At 26.0% G+C, this 16,374-nt stretch overlaps 4 protein-coding genes across 6 annotated transcripts; 3 read left to right on the forward strand and 1 right to left on the reverse strand.

Moving 5' to 3' along the window:
- Nucleotides 1-1,189: 1,189 nt before the first annotated feature.
- Nucleotides 1,190-3,547, forward strand: pelo (pelota mRNA surveillance and ribosome rescue factor). Its single transcript, XM_011496354.1, has 10 exons — nt 1,190-1,526; nt 1,636-1,684; nt 1,759-1,851; nt 1,931-2,081; nt 2,147-2,260; nt 2,340-2,480; nt 2,558-2,780; nt 2,863-3,055; nt 3,126-3,232; nt 3,316-3,547. The coding sequence occupies exons 2-10, from the start codon at nt 1,644-1,646 to the stop codon at nt 3,396-3,398; spliced, it is 1,146 nt and encodes a 381-aa protein (XP_011494656.1). The 5' UTR covers nt 1,190-1,526; nt 1,636-1,643; the 3' UTR covers nt 3,399-3,547.
- Nucleotides 3,548-4,350: 803 nt separating this feature from the next.
- LOC105359710 (solute carrier family 12 member 9) lies at nt 4,351-8,395 on the forward strand. Its single transcript, XM_011496359.1, has 8 exons — nt 4,351-4,633; nt 4,715-4,849; nt 5,237-5,574; nt 5,669-5,882; nt 5,952-6,221; nt 6,295-7,288; nt 7,514-7,948; nt 8,089-8,395. Exons 1-8 carry the CDS (start codon nt 4,369-4,371, stop codon nt 8,285-8,287), a joined length of 2,850 nt encoding a protein of 949 aa, XP_011494661.1. The 5' UTR covers nt 4,351-4,368; the 3' UTR covers nt 8,288-8,395.
- Nucleotides 8,396-12,158: 3,763 nt separating this feature from the next.
- LOC105359709 (AH receptor-interacting protein) lies at nt 12,159-13,929 on the forward strand. Of its 3 annotated transcripts, none has more exons than XM_011496357.1 (6): nt 12,159-12,193; nt 12,726-12,905; nt 12,974-13,142; nt 13,220-13,406; nt 13,487-13,629; nt 13,715-13,929. In XM_011496357.1, the coding sequence occupies exons 1-6, from the start codon at nt 12,185-12,187 to the stop codon at nt 13,918-13,920; spliced, it is 894 nt and encodes a 297-aa protein (XP_011494659.1). In that variant the 5' UTR covers nt 12,159-12,184; the 3' UTR covers nt 13,921-13,929. The 3 variants fall into 3 exon arrangements, with proteins under 3 accessions (XP_011494659.1, XP_011494658.1, XP_011494660.1); XM_011496356.1 differs by lacking the exon at nt 12,159-12,193 and adding an exon at nt 12,390-12,611; XM_011496358.1 differs by lacking the exon at nt 12,159-12,193 and adding an exon at nt 12,390-12,502.
- A 26-nt stretch (nt 13,930-13,955) lies between these two features.
- On the reverse strand, nt 13,956-15,831 carry Tektin-C (Tektin C). Its single transcript, XM_011496355.1, has 6 exons — nt 15,728-15,831; nt 15,194-15,484; nt 14,842-15,114; nt 14,526-14,748; nt 14,218-14,436; nt 13,956-14,100 (listed from the first exon to the last, which is right to left on the reverse strand). Exons 1-6 carry the CDS (start codon nt 15,829-15,831, stop codon nt 13,963-13,965), a joined length of 1,248 nt encoding a protein of 415 aa, XP_011494657.1. The 3' UTR covers nt 13,956-13,962.
- Nucleotides 15,832-16,374: the final 543 nt, after the last annotated feature.

The following is a 16,374-nucleotide window of genomic DNA, read 5'->3' on the forward strand; positions in this document are numbered from 1 at the left end:
GTATAAGATTTAATGTATTAAAATGGCCAAACGTAAATGTAAAATTTAATGTATCATTGATCTACTGAGAATGGAATTCAGATTTAATAATTTTAATAAAAAAAATTTTTTTAATATCAAGCTTACGTGTATACTTAAAAACAGTAAGAGAAAACCAGTAGAAAAATATCAAGACCATAGTAAAGAACGAAAGAATCTGAACAAAATTTAATAAAACTATATTATTATATAATTGTTTTGAAAAATCTCAAAAGCATAATATTCATTATTAACTAGCTAAAGCCATCTGAAAACGGCAGCTTTATTCGAAAAATAGACCCAAAAATATTCGAAGAATATGTTCAAAAGAATTCAGATCATACATACATACGCTGGCAGAGTTGAAAACAAAATCTTGGATTTGGAATAAATTCAATTTGGTATAGACTAAAACAGCTAAGAATTACTTTTAAAAATAGTCAGCTAACTAAATTAATAATAACAAACTACATTAGTATTCCTATACATACTTAATTTGAAATATTTAGACGAATGTACATGCATATTATAAATAGTGTATTATAAAAAGTGTTAAATTATAAAATTAAAATTCCATAGTAATATCGCAAATATATTATATAATTATATTATACACAATATAGCTTATATAGCAATTAATATAAATGTATTAAAGGTGAATTTTTAATTTTAATTCACATGACTTTGTATTCAAATTTTAGCGCCTTATTGTTTCGAATGATGTAAGACCGCAAATAAATATTATCTGATTAGCGATTAAAACACACAAACAATGCAAATTGCACATTTAAAGAAAGAAGAAGAATAATCACAAATAGATATACCAGTAAGGCAAAGAGGGCTTTTAAAAGAAGAATTTTCTTTCTTAGCAATTTATATTTAATTGCTACTAACGTTTGTTAATGATTATTTATAAATGCTAATACAATTTATACGATTAACAAAATATTATATTTACATTAAAGAATAAGAATTTCATGAAAGTTTACAAATGAAAGCATAAATGTGAAGAAAAAAAGTATTGAAAAATGTAATATATTATTTGGAATTTATTTTTCGAGTATTTCATAAAATTGAATTTGAATTTTTGTTCTTATAACAAAATATTGTAAATAGTCCTTGATCATTTATCCATTTGAATTATACTTCTTGGCGTTATTAGGTCACCATTCTAATTTTATCGAAAAATCTGTGATTGGGTTATAGCCCGAGTAGAACGCTCATATCGTAATCCATACGTCGCATAAGAAACACGTGCGATGTCTCAAAGTCAGCAATTTCATGAATTTAAACAAAATTTTGCAATCGGATACCATAGCTTATGGCTGACTTAATGTTCTATTGTGATTTGCGACAATAACATGCTTCATAACCTTAACAGCTTGAAAGCTTCTTGTATCGTGAATTATTTGCCATTCGGTGATATTGTCATAGGATATATTTTTATAATGTAAGGACCAACTGGATTCATCATCATTTTATCGTCATCAGTGAAAACAATAAAAACAGTAATGTATCAATTAATTCAAAATGTATATTACGAATGCTTTAATTTTACATAATATTTAAATGTAGGTGGGGTAAAGTTTACATTTTTTTAAATTTATTTAATTACAGATTTTGAAATGAAATTAGTAGGCAAATATGTTGATAAGAAGGGAGAAGGGTAAGTGTGAGAAATAATTTGTTTTCAACAATTTTAATTATTATCTATTAACCAATGTTTTACTTTATCATTAGAGATATTGTCCTTGTCCCGGAGAATACTGAGGATATGTGGCACATTTATAATTTAATTGTCGAAGGAGATTACGTTACGTGCTCTACGATAAGGTATAAATTAATAAATTCATTTTACTTATAAATTTTTTCTTTATCAAAAAAGATTTCAAACTGATTTTAATATCGACAGGAAAGTACAACTCGAAAGTAAAACTGGAAGTTCCAATAATTTTAGAGTGCGAACAACGTTAACAATAATTGTAGAAAATATAGACTTTGATACTCAAGCTTGCGTTTTAAGGATCAAGGGGAAAAATATAACGGAAAATAAATATGTAAAAGTAAGGCAAACTAATAATAATCTAATAATTTATTATATTACATTAATTTGTTACGATTCATACAGAATGGTGCATATCATACATTAGATATTGAACAAAACAGAAAATTTACGCTTAAAAAGTCATTGTGGGATTCGGTGAATTTAGAACGTATTGACACAGCATGTGATCCAACACAAGTATTGACCTTGATTAGCACATAAATTATGTTTCAATTTTCACTTTAATTTATTATATAATAGATTATAACAATTTCAGAATTCCGATATTGCCGCTGTTGTAATGCAAGAAGGAATAGCGCATGTATGTTTAATATCATCAAATATGACAATAGTGCGTGCGAAAATTGATCAAGTCATTCCACGTAAAAGGAAAGGTAGCGCTTCCCAACATGAAAAGGCACGTGACATTATTGACATAGTATTTTAATTTAATTTTTAAAATATTAATATTAATACAAAGATTAATTCCGCCAGGGTTTAAATCGCTTTTATGAAAGTATAATGCAAGGGATTTTAAAACACGTAAACTTCGATGTTGTGAAATGCATTATACTCGCAAGTCCTGGATTTGTTAAAGATCAGTTTATGAACTATATGATTCAGCAAGCGGTGAAATCTGAAAATAAGTTAATCCTTGAAAATAAGAGTAAATTTATACTCACTCATTCAAGTTCGGGCTTCAAACATTCATTAAGGGGTGCCTGTTAAATGCTCTTATTAATTTGTCACGTATGCCAATATAATAAATTTTAATTTGAATACATTTGTATTCGTTACAGAAGTATTGACTGAACCTTCGGTAATTTCTCTGATATCCGATACAAAAGCAGCGGGTGAAGTAAAAATTTTAGAAACCTTTTATACGATGCTTCAAACAGATTCATCGAGAGTTTTTTATGGTAAAAATCATGTTTTAGCAGCGTGTAATGCAAAGGCTATTGAAACATTACTCATTTCAGATAAACTATTTAGGTATGATTATGTATCAATAAATTATAATGAGTAAATAATAACAAAGTAAATCAAAAAAATATTTACACAGGTGCCAAGATGTTGCATTAAGGAAAGAATATATTCATCTTGTTGAAACAGTTAAAAAGTCCAATGGAGATGTTAAAATATTTTCAAGTATGCATATATCTGGCGAACGTGTGTATTAATATAAATTAAATTTTCTAACAAAATTTAACCACATCTAAAGGTAATAACAAACAATTCTTTCAATCGCATAGAACTGGATCTACTCACGGGTGTGGCAGCTATATTACGCTTTCCTATGCCAGAATTGGAAGAAGATGGTTCCATGGAAAATTGATGAAAATAAACATAATAAATGTATTCGTTTGCGGTTAGAATATTTGTGCTGTGCACAATTATAAAATAATATGCAAATACGAGTCATAAAGTTATTCTTCAGATATGATAAATAATGCACACGAAGAATTTTGTTATTTTATATTATTAAAGCTTAAGAAAATTTAGTACATAATATTTTAATAATTTTATTGATCAAGTATGTGAAAATAAATGTAATGCAAAAATTAAAGTGTAAATTATAAAATAAATTACATTTTCTTTTGCTTTTTTTACTTACGTAATTTTATTACCTATAGAATAAATTAATATAATTAATAGAAATATTCTGCATGCTCATTAACAAATGAACTTATTTTACAAAATTACCGTAGACATTATAACCTATATAAGATAATAAAAACACGTTTATAATTAGTGTTGAAATTAAATTAATTTCCGTATGATGTTTAACACGAAAATTTCGCTACAAACGGCCACAACATAATTTGTTTACAAACACTATTTCTAGAGATTTTATTTTTCTTTTCCGTTATACTTTACTTTCTATTGGTTATTAGAACTTAATATACTTAAGCTGACGCATATGAACTGACACATAATGAAGGAAACACTACCTCCCAGAATACGTTGTAGCCTTAACAAAACAAAGATTCGTTTGTTTTTAATATTGTAGTTGTAATTTTAACATAAAATGGCATTATTGTAAAACGTTGAAAATGAAAGAATAGTAATTTTCCTTGGAATAATCCGACCACAATGAATTATAAGATTATAAGATGATTTAATTAAGGAAGCGTTTGTCGTCACGCAAGTGTTTTTAATACAAGTACAATACAATGTAAACATCTTTGTTATTTATATTGAACAAAATTTAATGTTTTAGAGAATCATTTGACCAATGTATTTTTTAATATAAAATTTGAATAATTATTATTATATTGTAGTAAAAATCCTAACAGTTATGCAAAATGATTGCATCCGAAATTGGGTCCACAAATAATGTAGAAGGAATTCAATTACCGGGAGAAAAAGTGCCTCTTATTAGAAATAGGGGTATTTTTTATAGACTAAGTGCTTTACTTAGATTTAAAAATTCATTAAACGATGAACGAGATGGCTATGTAGAATTCAGCACTTTGGGTACGAATAGTAGTCGAACACTTGGAACATTTGCTGGTGTATTTAGTCCCGTCACTTTGTCTATGTTCAGTGCCTTGGTTTTTATAAGAATGGGTAAGATTTAAAAAATAATTGTATTTATAAAATTAATATTAAGACCGATTAAATTTTGATTATATTAATTTTTGTTTATAGGATATATCGTTGGTAATGCAGGATTATTAGTTACTCTAATACAATTTATAATAGCTTATGGGATTTTAGTTTTTACAGTCTCGTCTGTCTGTGCTATTTCAACAAATGGAGCAGTCGAAGGTGGTGGAGCTTATTGTATCCTTGAGCATATTTTATAAAATATATGATAATAATTTTAAATTATATTGAAAAATAATGATATTAAATAATGTTATTAAAAGAAAAATTCATTTTTATATCTTTACTATAAATTCTCTGTAAAAATTTGTCAATATTTATTATAAATTAAAAATTACATTCATTATTTTTCAAACAATTAACAGTAGAAGAATATTTTATTTTTCATTTTTACAATGATAAAGAATAATATATTTATGTGATTGTTTAACAATTAACAAACGGAAGATTTTTTTTTTTTTTTTGAAATTTATTTCTCGAAAATTAGTTTCAAATATAATAATGACTTAATACAAATTACAATGTAAGTTATGCTGAATATTTTTTCTTAGAGTTGGAAATTAGTTATGATAAGTAGAACGCTAGGTCCTGAATTTGGTGGATCTATCGGTACTTTATTTTTTATGGCAAACGTAGTGTCGAGTGCTTTATGTATATCTGGTTGCGCTGAAGGATTGATCGAAAACTTTGGGCCTTCGGGATATTTGGTCGGTGAAAACGAATTCATTCCAGATGGTAGATGGTGGCGATTTCTGTACTGTTCTGTACTTAATACGGCAAATCTCATTGTTTGTTTATTTGGAGCGACAATGTTTGCAAAGACCAGTGTTACTATTTTAGCAATTGTATGTATTTGTCTTGGGAGCGTTTTTATAAGTTTTATAGTGAAAGGTGAAATGGAGGTAAAAATCATAATATCTTTATCGTTGAATAATTAAAATGTTTAAAATTTATTAAGCTTATTTTGAAACTTGTTTATTTTTTAATTAAAACAAGGTTGCAATTCCTGATGCAAACACACTAGTACAAAATCAGACAAATCATATAAATGGAAGTTATACTGGCCTTAGTACGTCTACTTTATTAGAAAATTTATATTCAAATTATAGTGCTGATTATTCGAGTCACGGTGCTGTGAGCGACTTTGCCAGTGTTTTTGGTGTACTGTTTAGCGGCGTTACTGGTATTATGGCCGGAGCAAATATGAGTGGTAATTATTATTTAATATTATAATTACTTTGAGTTTATAACTTGCTGTTATAAATACGTTATTTTACAGGTGAATTAAGAAATCCTGGACAAAATATTCCTCGGGGTACACTTTCGGCTGTTTCATTTACATTCATATGCTATATTTTATTGTCAATTTTAACAGCAGCGACAACCAGTCAATTTCTTCTCCAAAATAATTTTATTTATATGATGCCGATTAATATATGGCCACCGTTTGTTGCAGTTGGGATTCTAACAGCCACTTTTAGCGCTGGACTAAGTAATTTAATTGGCTCGAGCAGAGTTCTTGAAGCACTCGCTAAGGACAATGTTTTTGGTAATTGTATATAGAAAAATAATATCCTTATCTTAAAATTAGAACATTATTTTCATTTATTCGTCTATTTAAGGTTCCATGCTGAATTTTATTTTACGCGCTACTTGGAAAGGTAACCCAATTGGAGCCGTCTTAACTTCTTGGACTCTAGTTCAAATAATTCTACTTATTGGTTCATTGAACACTATTGCTCAAATCAATTCGGTTCTTTTTTTATTGAGTTATCTGGCTACGAATTTAGCCTGCCTTGGATTAGAATTAGCTAGTGCTCCAAATTTTAGACCTACGTTTAATTACTTTACTTGGCATACGGCAACAATAGGTCTTCTGGGAACACTTATCATGATGTTCGTTATAAATAGCATCTACGCATCGAGCAGTATTATATTATGTCTTGTATTAGTAATTGTACTGCATTTGTTTTCTCCAAGTAAAAATGCAGCTTGGGGCAGTATCTCTCAAGCTTTAATTTTCCATCAAGTTCGAAAATATTTACTGATGCTCGATTCTCGTAAAAATCACGTTAAATTCTGGCGACCTCAGATACTCCTTATGATTGCATCGCCAAGATCTGTATGTCCGCTAATTGATTTTATAAACGATTTAAAGAAAGGTGGATTATATGTTATTGGACATATAAAAGTTGGTGAATTTTCTGGAAAAGTTGATCCGACTATCGAAGAATATCCTCATTGGCTCAGTCTAGTTGATCATATGAAAGTAAAGGCTTTTATTGAATTAACAGTAACGAAAACTGTTCGCGAAGGTCTTCACCATTTAATAAGATTATCCGGAATGGGAGCGATGAAACCCAATACCATTGTTCTTGGATTTTACGATAATGAAATACCAAAGGATTTTTTTCAAACCTCTCTATACTCGACAACAATGTTTGAAAATGTTACAACCAGCACTAATGATAAAGTTTTTCCTCTCAGACAGCCTAATGTGGATAAAATAATTGATGAGCTTGAATATGTCGGTATGTGTCAAGATGTATTAAATATGAAAAAAAATTTATGCCTTTGCAGAAATTTTCATATTCTTGACAAATCTCAATTAACAAAGTAGGTATTTTATCACGTACTTTCAAATACTTATAAAGATTATAATGATGATCATGTTAATAAATATTCGTCGAAGCTAATACTAATAATAAACAATTATATAATATTTATATTATATCTAAGTAAGAAGAATGAACGATATGATTTTGAGAATTCTTATAGTAAATAAATATTTTCTATGAGTAGTTTATTTGTAAAAATTAAATTGTAAAAATATTATTTCAGAAACTCTAATTATAAATATATTGATGTATGGCCTGTAAATTTCTTTCAACCATCGGATCAAGATCCTTTTGATACAACTTCTTTGTTTATGCTACAATTAGCGTGCATCATAAATATGGTTCCTGTTTGGAAAAACTTACATCTTCGAGTATTTCATTGTGAAATAGCTAAAAGCAGCAGCTCCAGTTTAAATATTTCCGAATCACATAATTCAATAAATGAATTTCCCCGAGTCTCCAATGAAAATAAATTGAAAAAGCTGTTGAATATGCTGCGTATATCAGCATCTATAACTAAAATAACAGATTGGTGTGAACAAATTGAAGAACTCAATAATCACTGCTTGTTGGAGAGTAATGTTGAAAATTCTTTTGAAGCAAGTGTTGATGCTATCGAAAGTCCGGTAAACAGTATATCTAAAACTTATATTTTAAGGTAAGAAACTTGTATTTCCTACCATTCATTTTAAAAAATATTAAAATTTACCCTACTTTTAAGCCTTTTTTTTTTTTTTTTTTTATGAACGTCTATATTACATTTATTACGTATTGTAAGTATTTAACATTGTTTTCTAGCGTTAACAAACTGATCAAAGACTATTGTGCGCAAACAGCTGCCATTTTTATATATTTACCCGCACCTCCAAACTTTAATAAATGGAATAAAGATATTTTACAAAAACAATATCTTCAACTTTTAACTGAATTAACTGCAAATTTACCTCCAACTATATTGGTTCATGGAGTAAGCGCTGTTACATCTACAACTCTGTAATAAACTAAATGATAGATGCATTATTAAATATGTTCTTTTAAAAACTTTGTAAGGAATGATGTAAGTTGAAAGTTCAATCTACATTATTGAAATATTTTATCGATACAATACTCGTTTTGTTTTTTTTTTAAGGTTTAATGAAGAAGATTGTAGTATTTTAATATAAAACAATAGAACAATTCATGACAGAATATTATATTTAACGAGTCGTAAACAATGTGATGTTTAATAAATTTTAATACATTCAAATTCTCAATTAACGACCCATATATAATATATGTATAATTATTATTTAAATTTGCTTTTTAATGCATTTTAACAAATTTTAATTTCATATTAATATATATTTAAAATACAGTACATTATAGATTATTTTATTACAAGGAGAAATAGAATAAACATCAATTGAGATTTATATTTATTTGACTTTGTTTCTCCTGGTTTTACACGTAGATTTTACTCGATATATCAATACTCGAACATTCTCTTTACGATAACCAATTATATATATATATATATATATATATATATATTAATTTATTACATTTTTATTATAGAATAATATAAGATATAGTTCAAAATATTAAATCGATAATTTAAATCGTGCAATCGTGATATCTTAGCTTTGTACATAGGAATCTAACTGACGTCTTATACGGACATATCACTTTTTTGATAACGTAATAATAATACATAACTAATTCGTTTGTAAACTTATTGATAAAATATTGATCTGAAGTAATAATGTGGATAGTGGAGAATGTACTGATGTACAAATAAAAGTATTGAATAAATTTTATAAACAGAGCTAAGTAAATGTAAATTTATAGTTAGGAAAAGTTGGCTACATATTTCTATAAAATTATGAAAATAATTGTTCATAAATAAGTAATCATTTTATAAGATAATTTTAATAAATGTATTAGAGATTTATTAGAAAATTTTTAATGTTAAAAAATTTTATTCTGTAAGAGAATTTACAAATTTTGTATCATATGATGAATGAGACTATTGAGTTATTTAAAGAAAAATTCATTTCAGAATTTCTATTAAATATCTACGTTTAATTAAAAATTAAAATAATTCGCAAGTTTTAATGTAATATTTAATATTTAATATCGTAATGTTTATTATTATAATGATGTATTTAAATAAATGAGTGTACGCTTGTGTAAAAGTAAATTAATATAAATCAATTCTTACAAGATATCTAAGAATTGTTTTTATAATATAATTTGGGAAAAATATATTAGAAATTAGGGTACTGTAAAATACAAAATAAAATTTTATTTTTACATTTTTATATATTTAAACATTTCCGTTACTTTATTTGTAATTATTACTCACTGAGAATATTAGTTACTTTTAATCATAAGTAATATGGAAAAAATTTATGATATATCAACAATGTATTTACAATAGAAATAGTTTATACAATGCAAAACATAAATATTGCAAATTTTATAATTAACAATAGCATTAACAACGATTAAAAGAAATATAATATTCTGTGTAAAAGTAATTAATTCATACAAAACTTTTACTTTTAAAATGTGAAATATTGTACTATTAATTTTTAATAAAAGTTTATAATAAAAATTATAAATTACAATATTAAATCAAATATTAATGTAATTGGCTCAATTATATCAGAAATTATTCCAAGAAAATTAAATACTAATAAATTGTTTCGAAGCGACAATTTATTTGCAAATGTAAATTACATTTTCGATATCTTGATTCGGCCATTATTGTCGGCTATAACATGAAAGTGAAAATATATGATGCATGATAAAGAAAAAATAAATTAGCTAATATTATGATAAACTATCAAAAGTAAACAAAAACATTTTTAAAAATCTTTCTCCAACATTACGTGTTTACGTTAACAACAATTAATATCCTAGTAACCAATTTACAACTTCTTGATCTAGATGATAAAAACTGAAACATTGAAATAAAACTAGACAAACGCAAATCTTCAAAGGGAAAAATGTCCATGTTTCGTGTCAAGTTTTTTTTTTTTTTTTTTTTTTTTTCCCCTCTAAAATCTGTGCTATTTTAACAAGACGAGTAATTGAGAAACAATAACTTTTTAATTGACTTGAGAAGTCTGCACGGAGACCTACATAAATGCCACATTTTCTAAATATATGACAGGAGCATTTGATTAAAGAGCAATTGATTAAACTTGATTAAATAAATTGATTAACCGAATGAGTATCGATATTGATGATTTAATCGTTAATAGTACGTTTGTAAAATGCATTGGAAACGTAATTCCTGTTGTAGCATTCTATTAACGAATAAGATAGATAAATTGTGAATAATGAAGAGATTGTTATATGAAAATATTAAAAATTATGTTAACTCGTATAGGTCAAAGAAAGTTGGCAAAAAGAATTTGTTTGCAATATAAATTTCAAGTACGAATTGATTTTGAAATGAACGGATTTTCATTAATGTTTAATTAATTTTTGTTGTTTTGTTTTGTTTTTGCAGATACATCGTTACGATTTATGGATTTATGGGTGTATCCATTTAATATAAATATATAATACAGAATTTGTATTTGTATGAAAGAATGTAAAAAATTTAATTATAAAATTTTTCGTGCAATGATTTTTCATCGCCAATTTGTTGTTTTTCTCTTATTCTTTGAGAGTGTTATTTATAATTTTTTTTAATTAGACTACCTAACGAATATACAGTTTTAACTAGTTGTTGCTCTGATAGAAATTTTAATTTACTTATTATTTTATTTACTTATCGCAAATAAACGTTTTCCAAACATTTTAACTTAAATTTATATTTTCAATACATGAAGAAGATTGAATTTAATTTAATAAAAAATGCGTGTAATTATGAATAATAATCCTTATTGATACAAGTATGAAATTTATTATATTGTACGAGTAAAAAAAAAAATGGAAACAGTTCTAATGGTTAAAAAATGAAGAGCAAAATTAAAAGTACAAGAAATTTTCAAAATAGAAAAATTAAATGAATATTATTTAAGCCAATAAAGTACACGTGAACTTTTAATAGTTAAGAAAATAAATTAACGTGAAAATGAAAAAATTTTCGTAAAAAAAACTTCCTTTAAAATTAAAGTTTATGAATACGCTAAAGTAAATTAAGCCACATTGTACTAATTATTAAATAATCATAGTAATAATAAATATTTATTTAATAAAGCGATTAGTTGTGCAAAGTTAAGAAACGGTTTGGCATCGATATTGGCACTTTTGTCTCGCAATTTTGCAATTATTCACAAATAGGTACTAAAACGAATTGCACTAGATAGCATTAGTCGATCGGCAATACTCGTTTAAATTTTTTTAATTTACTACATCTACCTGCTCCGGACGATATTATTATTGTCTTAGAAATCTGCACTACGCACGTATAAACAATTTTGAGTAGGCAGATTTTTTTTTATAATAATGACTGAAGAATTTTCAATTATTGCCAATACTTAAGAATGGATCGAATCACATTTCGTGTAAAGCAATATTCCAAGATTTTAATACAATTAAAATGAAGTAAATTAAGAAGTAAATTTAAATTACTTGAATTTATTTGACATTTATTGATAAGTAATTTTGATTAATTTTCCCATCTTTTTTTTTCCCCTTTTGTTTTTCCTTTTTTTTCTTTTTAACAGCATGGGATCAAGTTAAATTCAAATGAAAAAAAAAAAAATGGACTTAATTGAAAGTAGGTAAATTATTGTTATGAATTTGATACGATTTACGCTTTTGCCGATTGGGTCGATCGAGTTAGAAAATCGATTATGTCAGTTTTCTCTATGATTAGCGACATAAGCGCTATCTTATGTTGAATTTAAAACATTTTTCAGCTCCTTTAGTGGGTACGTAGGGTTACGAGAAATAAATGAATTTCGTATGTACCGACTTAATATGTTATAACAAATATTAAATTATTTCGTATTCTTAGGGAAATAATTAATATTAAAATTTACAATAAGGAAGAAAAAAAAGAAGAAAAGATCATATTCTAATACATGTATATATATATATATATATATATATATATATATATGTATAATAAAGTACTACCTTTACTACATCACCAAGTTTTAAATAGTTGAATTTTAATAGTAATCAGCTGTTCGTAATAAATACGTAAATACATATATGTTAATGATAATTGGTTTGTTGTGCTGTAAGAATTTATTATGACGTTCAAATGGTAATAATTTCCGAATATTCTAACAAATTTATTAACAATGGAAAATCTTATTACGAAAAGTATGCTTCATGCTGGAAAGATATTTACCACATATACGCCTGGAACGAAAGTTAGCAAAACAAAAACTTTATTGCTTATAATATTAATAATATTTTCAAATTTCTTCAATTGATTTATAGACAATTTTTTCACAATTAATTAAAATAAGCCCGTTATTTTTTAGGTGATCTTTCATTTTAAAACTACGAAATGTGATTATTCAAAGACTGTTATCGATGATAGTAAAATAATAGGGAAACCAATGGAATTAGTAATAGGTAAACAATTCAAACTTGAAGTTTGGGAAGTTATAGTTCAAAAAATGGCTATAAATGAAGTTGCATTATACACAGTTGATAAAAGTGTAAATATAAATTATTTCTTAATGTGATAAAATTAAAGTAATTATTTTAATAGGTTTTGTTGTTTTAGCTAGTTAGTGCATATCCATTTGTATCTAAAACTCTTAGAGAGGCTGGTAAACCTGCGAGTGAAAAACGTAATCGCCACTGCTGCGGTGTAACGTTGCAGAACGAGGGTGTGGGATATGATGATTTAAACGATCTTATTAAAAACCCTCAAGATTTAGAATTTACGATAGGTATGATATTTTAAAAACAAGATTTTAATAAAGAATAGGTATCGAGAATTGTTGCGAATGTAAATTTAATGTTCTAGAATTATTGCGAGTTATACATCCACACGAATATGATAAAGAGTCGTGGCAAATGACCGAAGATGAAAAACTGAAAAATATTCCAATTTTAAGAGAGAAAGGAAATGTTAAGTTTAGAGAAAAGGATTATGAATCCGCGGCCAATACTTATGCACAAGCAATTGGAATATTGGAGCAGCTTATGCTTGCGTAAATAAATGATCTTAATATAATAAAGATTGAAATTTTATTATCCAAATGAAATATTTATTAGAATTTATGTTTATTAGAGAAAAGCCAAATGACATTGAATGGTTAAATTTAAATTCCATGAAATTGCCTCTGCTTTTAAATTATGCACAATGTAAGTTACTGAATAAAGAATATTATGCCGTGATAGAACATTGTACTACCGTACTTAAAAGCGATCCTGGTAGGTACATATTAAAAAGAGTACAATACATATTCGCATATTATATTTAATAATTACTTTGTCTGCTTTATAAATATGTTTATAGATAATGTCAAAGCTCTTTTTAGAAGAGGTAAAGCTCACATTGGAGCTTGGAATGAGAACGAAGCAATTGCAGATTTAAACAAAGCAACCGAGCTTGATAAATCTTTACAATCTACGGTTAACAAAGAATTACAATTATTTGCTTTGGCTATTAAGAATAGAAACAAAATACAGTCAAAAAAGCTTGCAAATCTGTTTACAAACTAAATGTCTTGTTTAAAAAAATTGAACAAAATAGGCATTAAGCGATTAAAATATAAGATAATCTATATTTTGATGTATTGTCATACAATAAACTTCATCGATTTTTAATGAATTAATTTTTATATTAATATCTTCTTCGAGTTGTATTTGCATTTTAAGTAAGAAACGAAGTGAAGCTTGAGCCTGAAACAAATTTAAATACATGTTTCAACTTAAAAAAATTACAAATTTTTATTGTACATATTTAAATAAATGTAAGATAAATTTATAAGTATGTATTTGAATAAAATATTAAATCACTTCAAATAATGTTTGTTGAAGTTGAGCAACAACTTTTCTCATATCATTAACCTCGTTAATAAGACTTTTTTCCACAAGATCATAACAACGTTCAAAATTTGGTCTTTGACAACGATTTCCTAATCTAGTATATGTTAATGCTATAAATTTTTCTTTCTCAGAAATTTTTATCTCCAATTCTGTAATTTTGTCCGTTACTTTATTTAGTTGAGAAAATATCTAAATTTATTATATTCATCGTTAGAATTTTAAAATACATTTCGTTTATATTTATTTATTTATTTTGATTTACTTTTTGTAATATTTACCTCAGAATGCCGTTGCTCTAATTTTTCTTTAATTTCCTTAGTCTCTTGAATTCGATTCTTTAGAGCCTCATCAGTTCTGTTCTTCTGGTTTACCAAATCGGCTATTATTTTTCTTAATTCGCGATCAGCGCGAAAACAAATCGCTTCGGCAGATTTCAGTTCTTTAAGTGAACTATTTATGATGTTTTTTGTGCGTTTTTCCCATTCCTCTACGGCAATACTCCTATAAAGAATTTATTGCATTTTATCAATTTAATTATTATAATTCTATAACACGAAAAATATCTTAATCACGGAATTTATTAAAGAGTCATACGAAGTGCTTATGGGAATCTGTCCTTCGTAAATACTAAGATTCAAATTGCTCTCTTTAAGGGAAGAATTATGTTGATCGATTAATAAATTAAGTTCTTTATCTTCTAAATCATGATCGATTTTGTATAATATAGCTTTCGTACATCGAATTTGTTCTTGAATTTGTTCTAATAATTGAGATATTAAGAGATCTGCATAATTTATAACTTCGCATTCTTTCCGTAATTCTTTTTCTATATTATCAGTCACCAAATCAATTCCTAATCTTTGATCCCTAAAATGAAATTGAAAACACGAAACTGAACAATTAATATTTACCTACAATTATTTATTTATAAAATTAAATATCTTACCTAGCGATCAAACATTTATTACAGCTATCCATAGCATTGGTTCGTAACAATTTTAGAGATTGCATTACACGATTTTTATAAACTGAAAGTGTATCTAATTTTAAAAGAAGTTCATTTCTATTGCAAATAAGCTCTTCTTTATAAATTTTAATGTCATTTATTTTCTGAGCAAGATAATGATTAGTTCCATCTTTATTAGCTTTAATTGTTTCATTAGCTGATGCACAAACTTGCTCAGATTTAGCAAGTATTTGACGAGATAATTCTTGCTGAGCTTCGGAACAACAAAATCTATAAATAATTTATGTTTTTGTTATAAAACAAAATATAAATTTAATATTGTATTTAAATTTTTGTTTTTGAAAAATGTCATGAGCTTCAGCTTCATAATAGTTGTTATAATAAATTAAACAATTTATGTATATATACTTTAAAAATATCATTTTTGCTTTTCAATAATTTGCGTGTGCGTGCGCGTGTGCGTGCGCGTGTGTGCAATGTATGCGCGCACGTTCTGTATGAATACAGTATTACCTTAAATAATTATTATGACGCCACTCGTCTAAAGTAAATTTCATTACTTTAGAATTTGATTTCTGTTGTTTAACTATTTCATCAATTTTCATAGTATTTACCATTTTATATTTTTAAATAAATGTACAAAATAAAATTAAAAAATTTTGAGTCCAAAATATTATTGACAATAAAACTTGGTTTCTACGGTAACGAATGTACAGATGTATTTATAATTCTTCATATGATTCCGTTCAACTATTTAACAATATTGTGACTATTTAAAAAGAAAATTTCAGAATTATAAAGAATTAAACAAATTTTTTTAATATTTAAAAATAAATTCACTCTATGTAATAAAAAACTTTTTTTTTTTTTTTTTTTTTTTAATTATTAGTAGCTCCTCGTTTAAATTATTTGATATATTTTAATATATAAACTTTATATGATTCGTTTCAACTATTTGATAAGAGTATCGTTATTTCTATTGAAAATTTCATTATTATTATTATTATATAAATGTACAAGAATACATAGCAGTATACACAATTATAGTTAACAGTCCATTTTTTAAAAATTACAAATTATTTTATACTTTGATTATAAAGATCAATGAAGAAATAAATGAAATTCTTATCACTTGTCACTTATTAATGAATAACTTTAAT

The sequence above is a fragment of the Ceratosolen solmsi genome, unplaced genomic scaffold, assembly GCF_000503995.2.
Source record: "Ceratosolen solmsi marchali unplaced genomic scaffold, CerSol_1.0 scaffold29, whole genome shotgun sequence".
In the NCBI taxonomy this organism is placed as follows: Eukaryota; Metazoa; Arthropoda; class Insecta; order Hymenoptera; family Agaonidae; genus Ceratosolen; species Ceratosolen solmsi.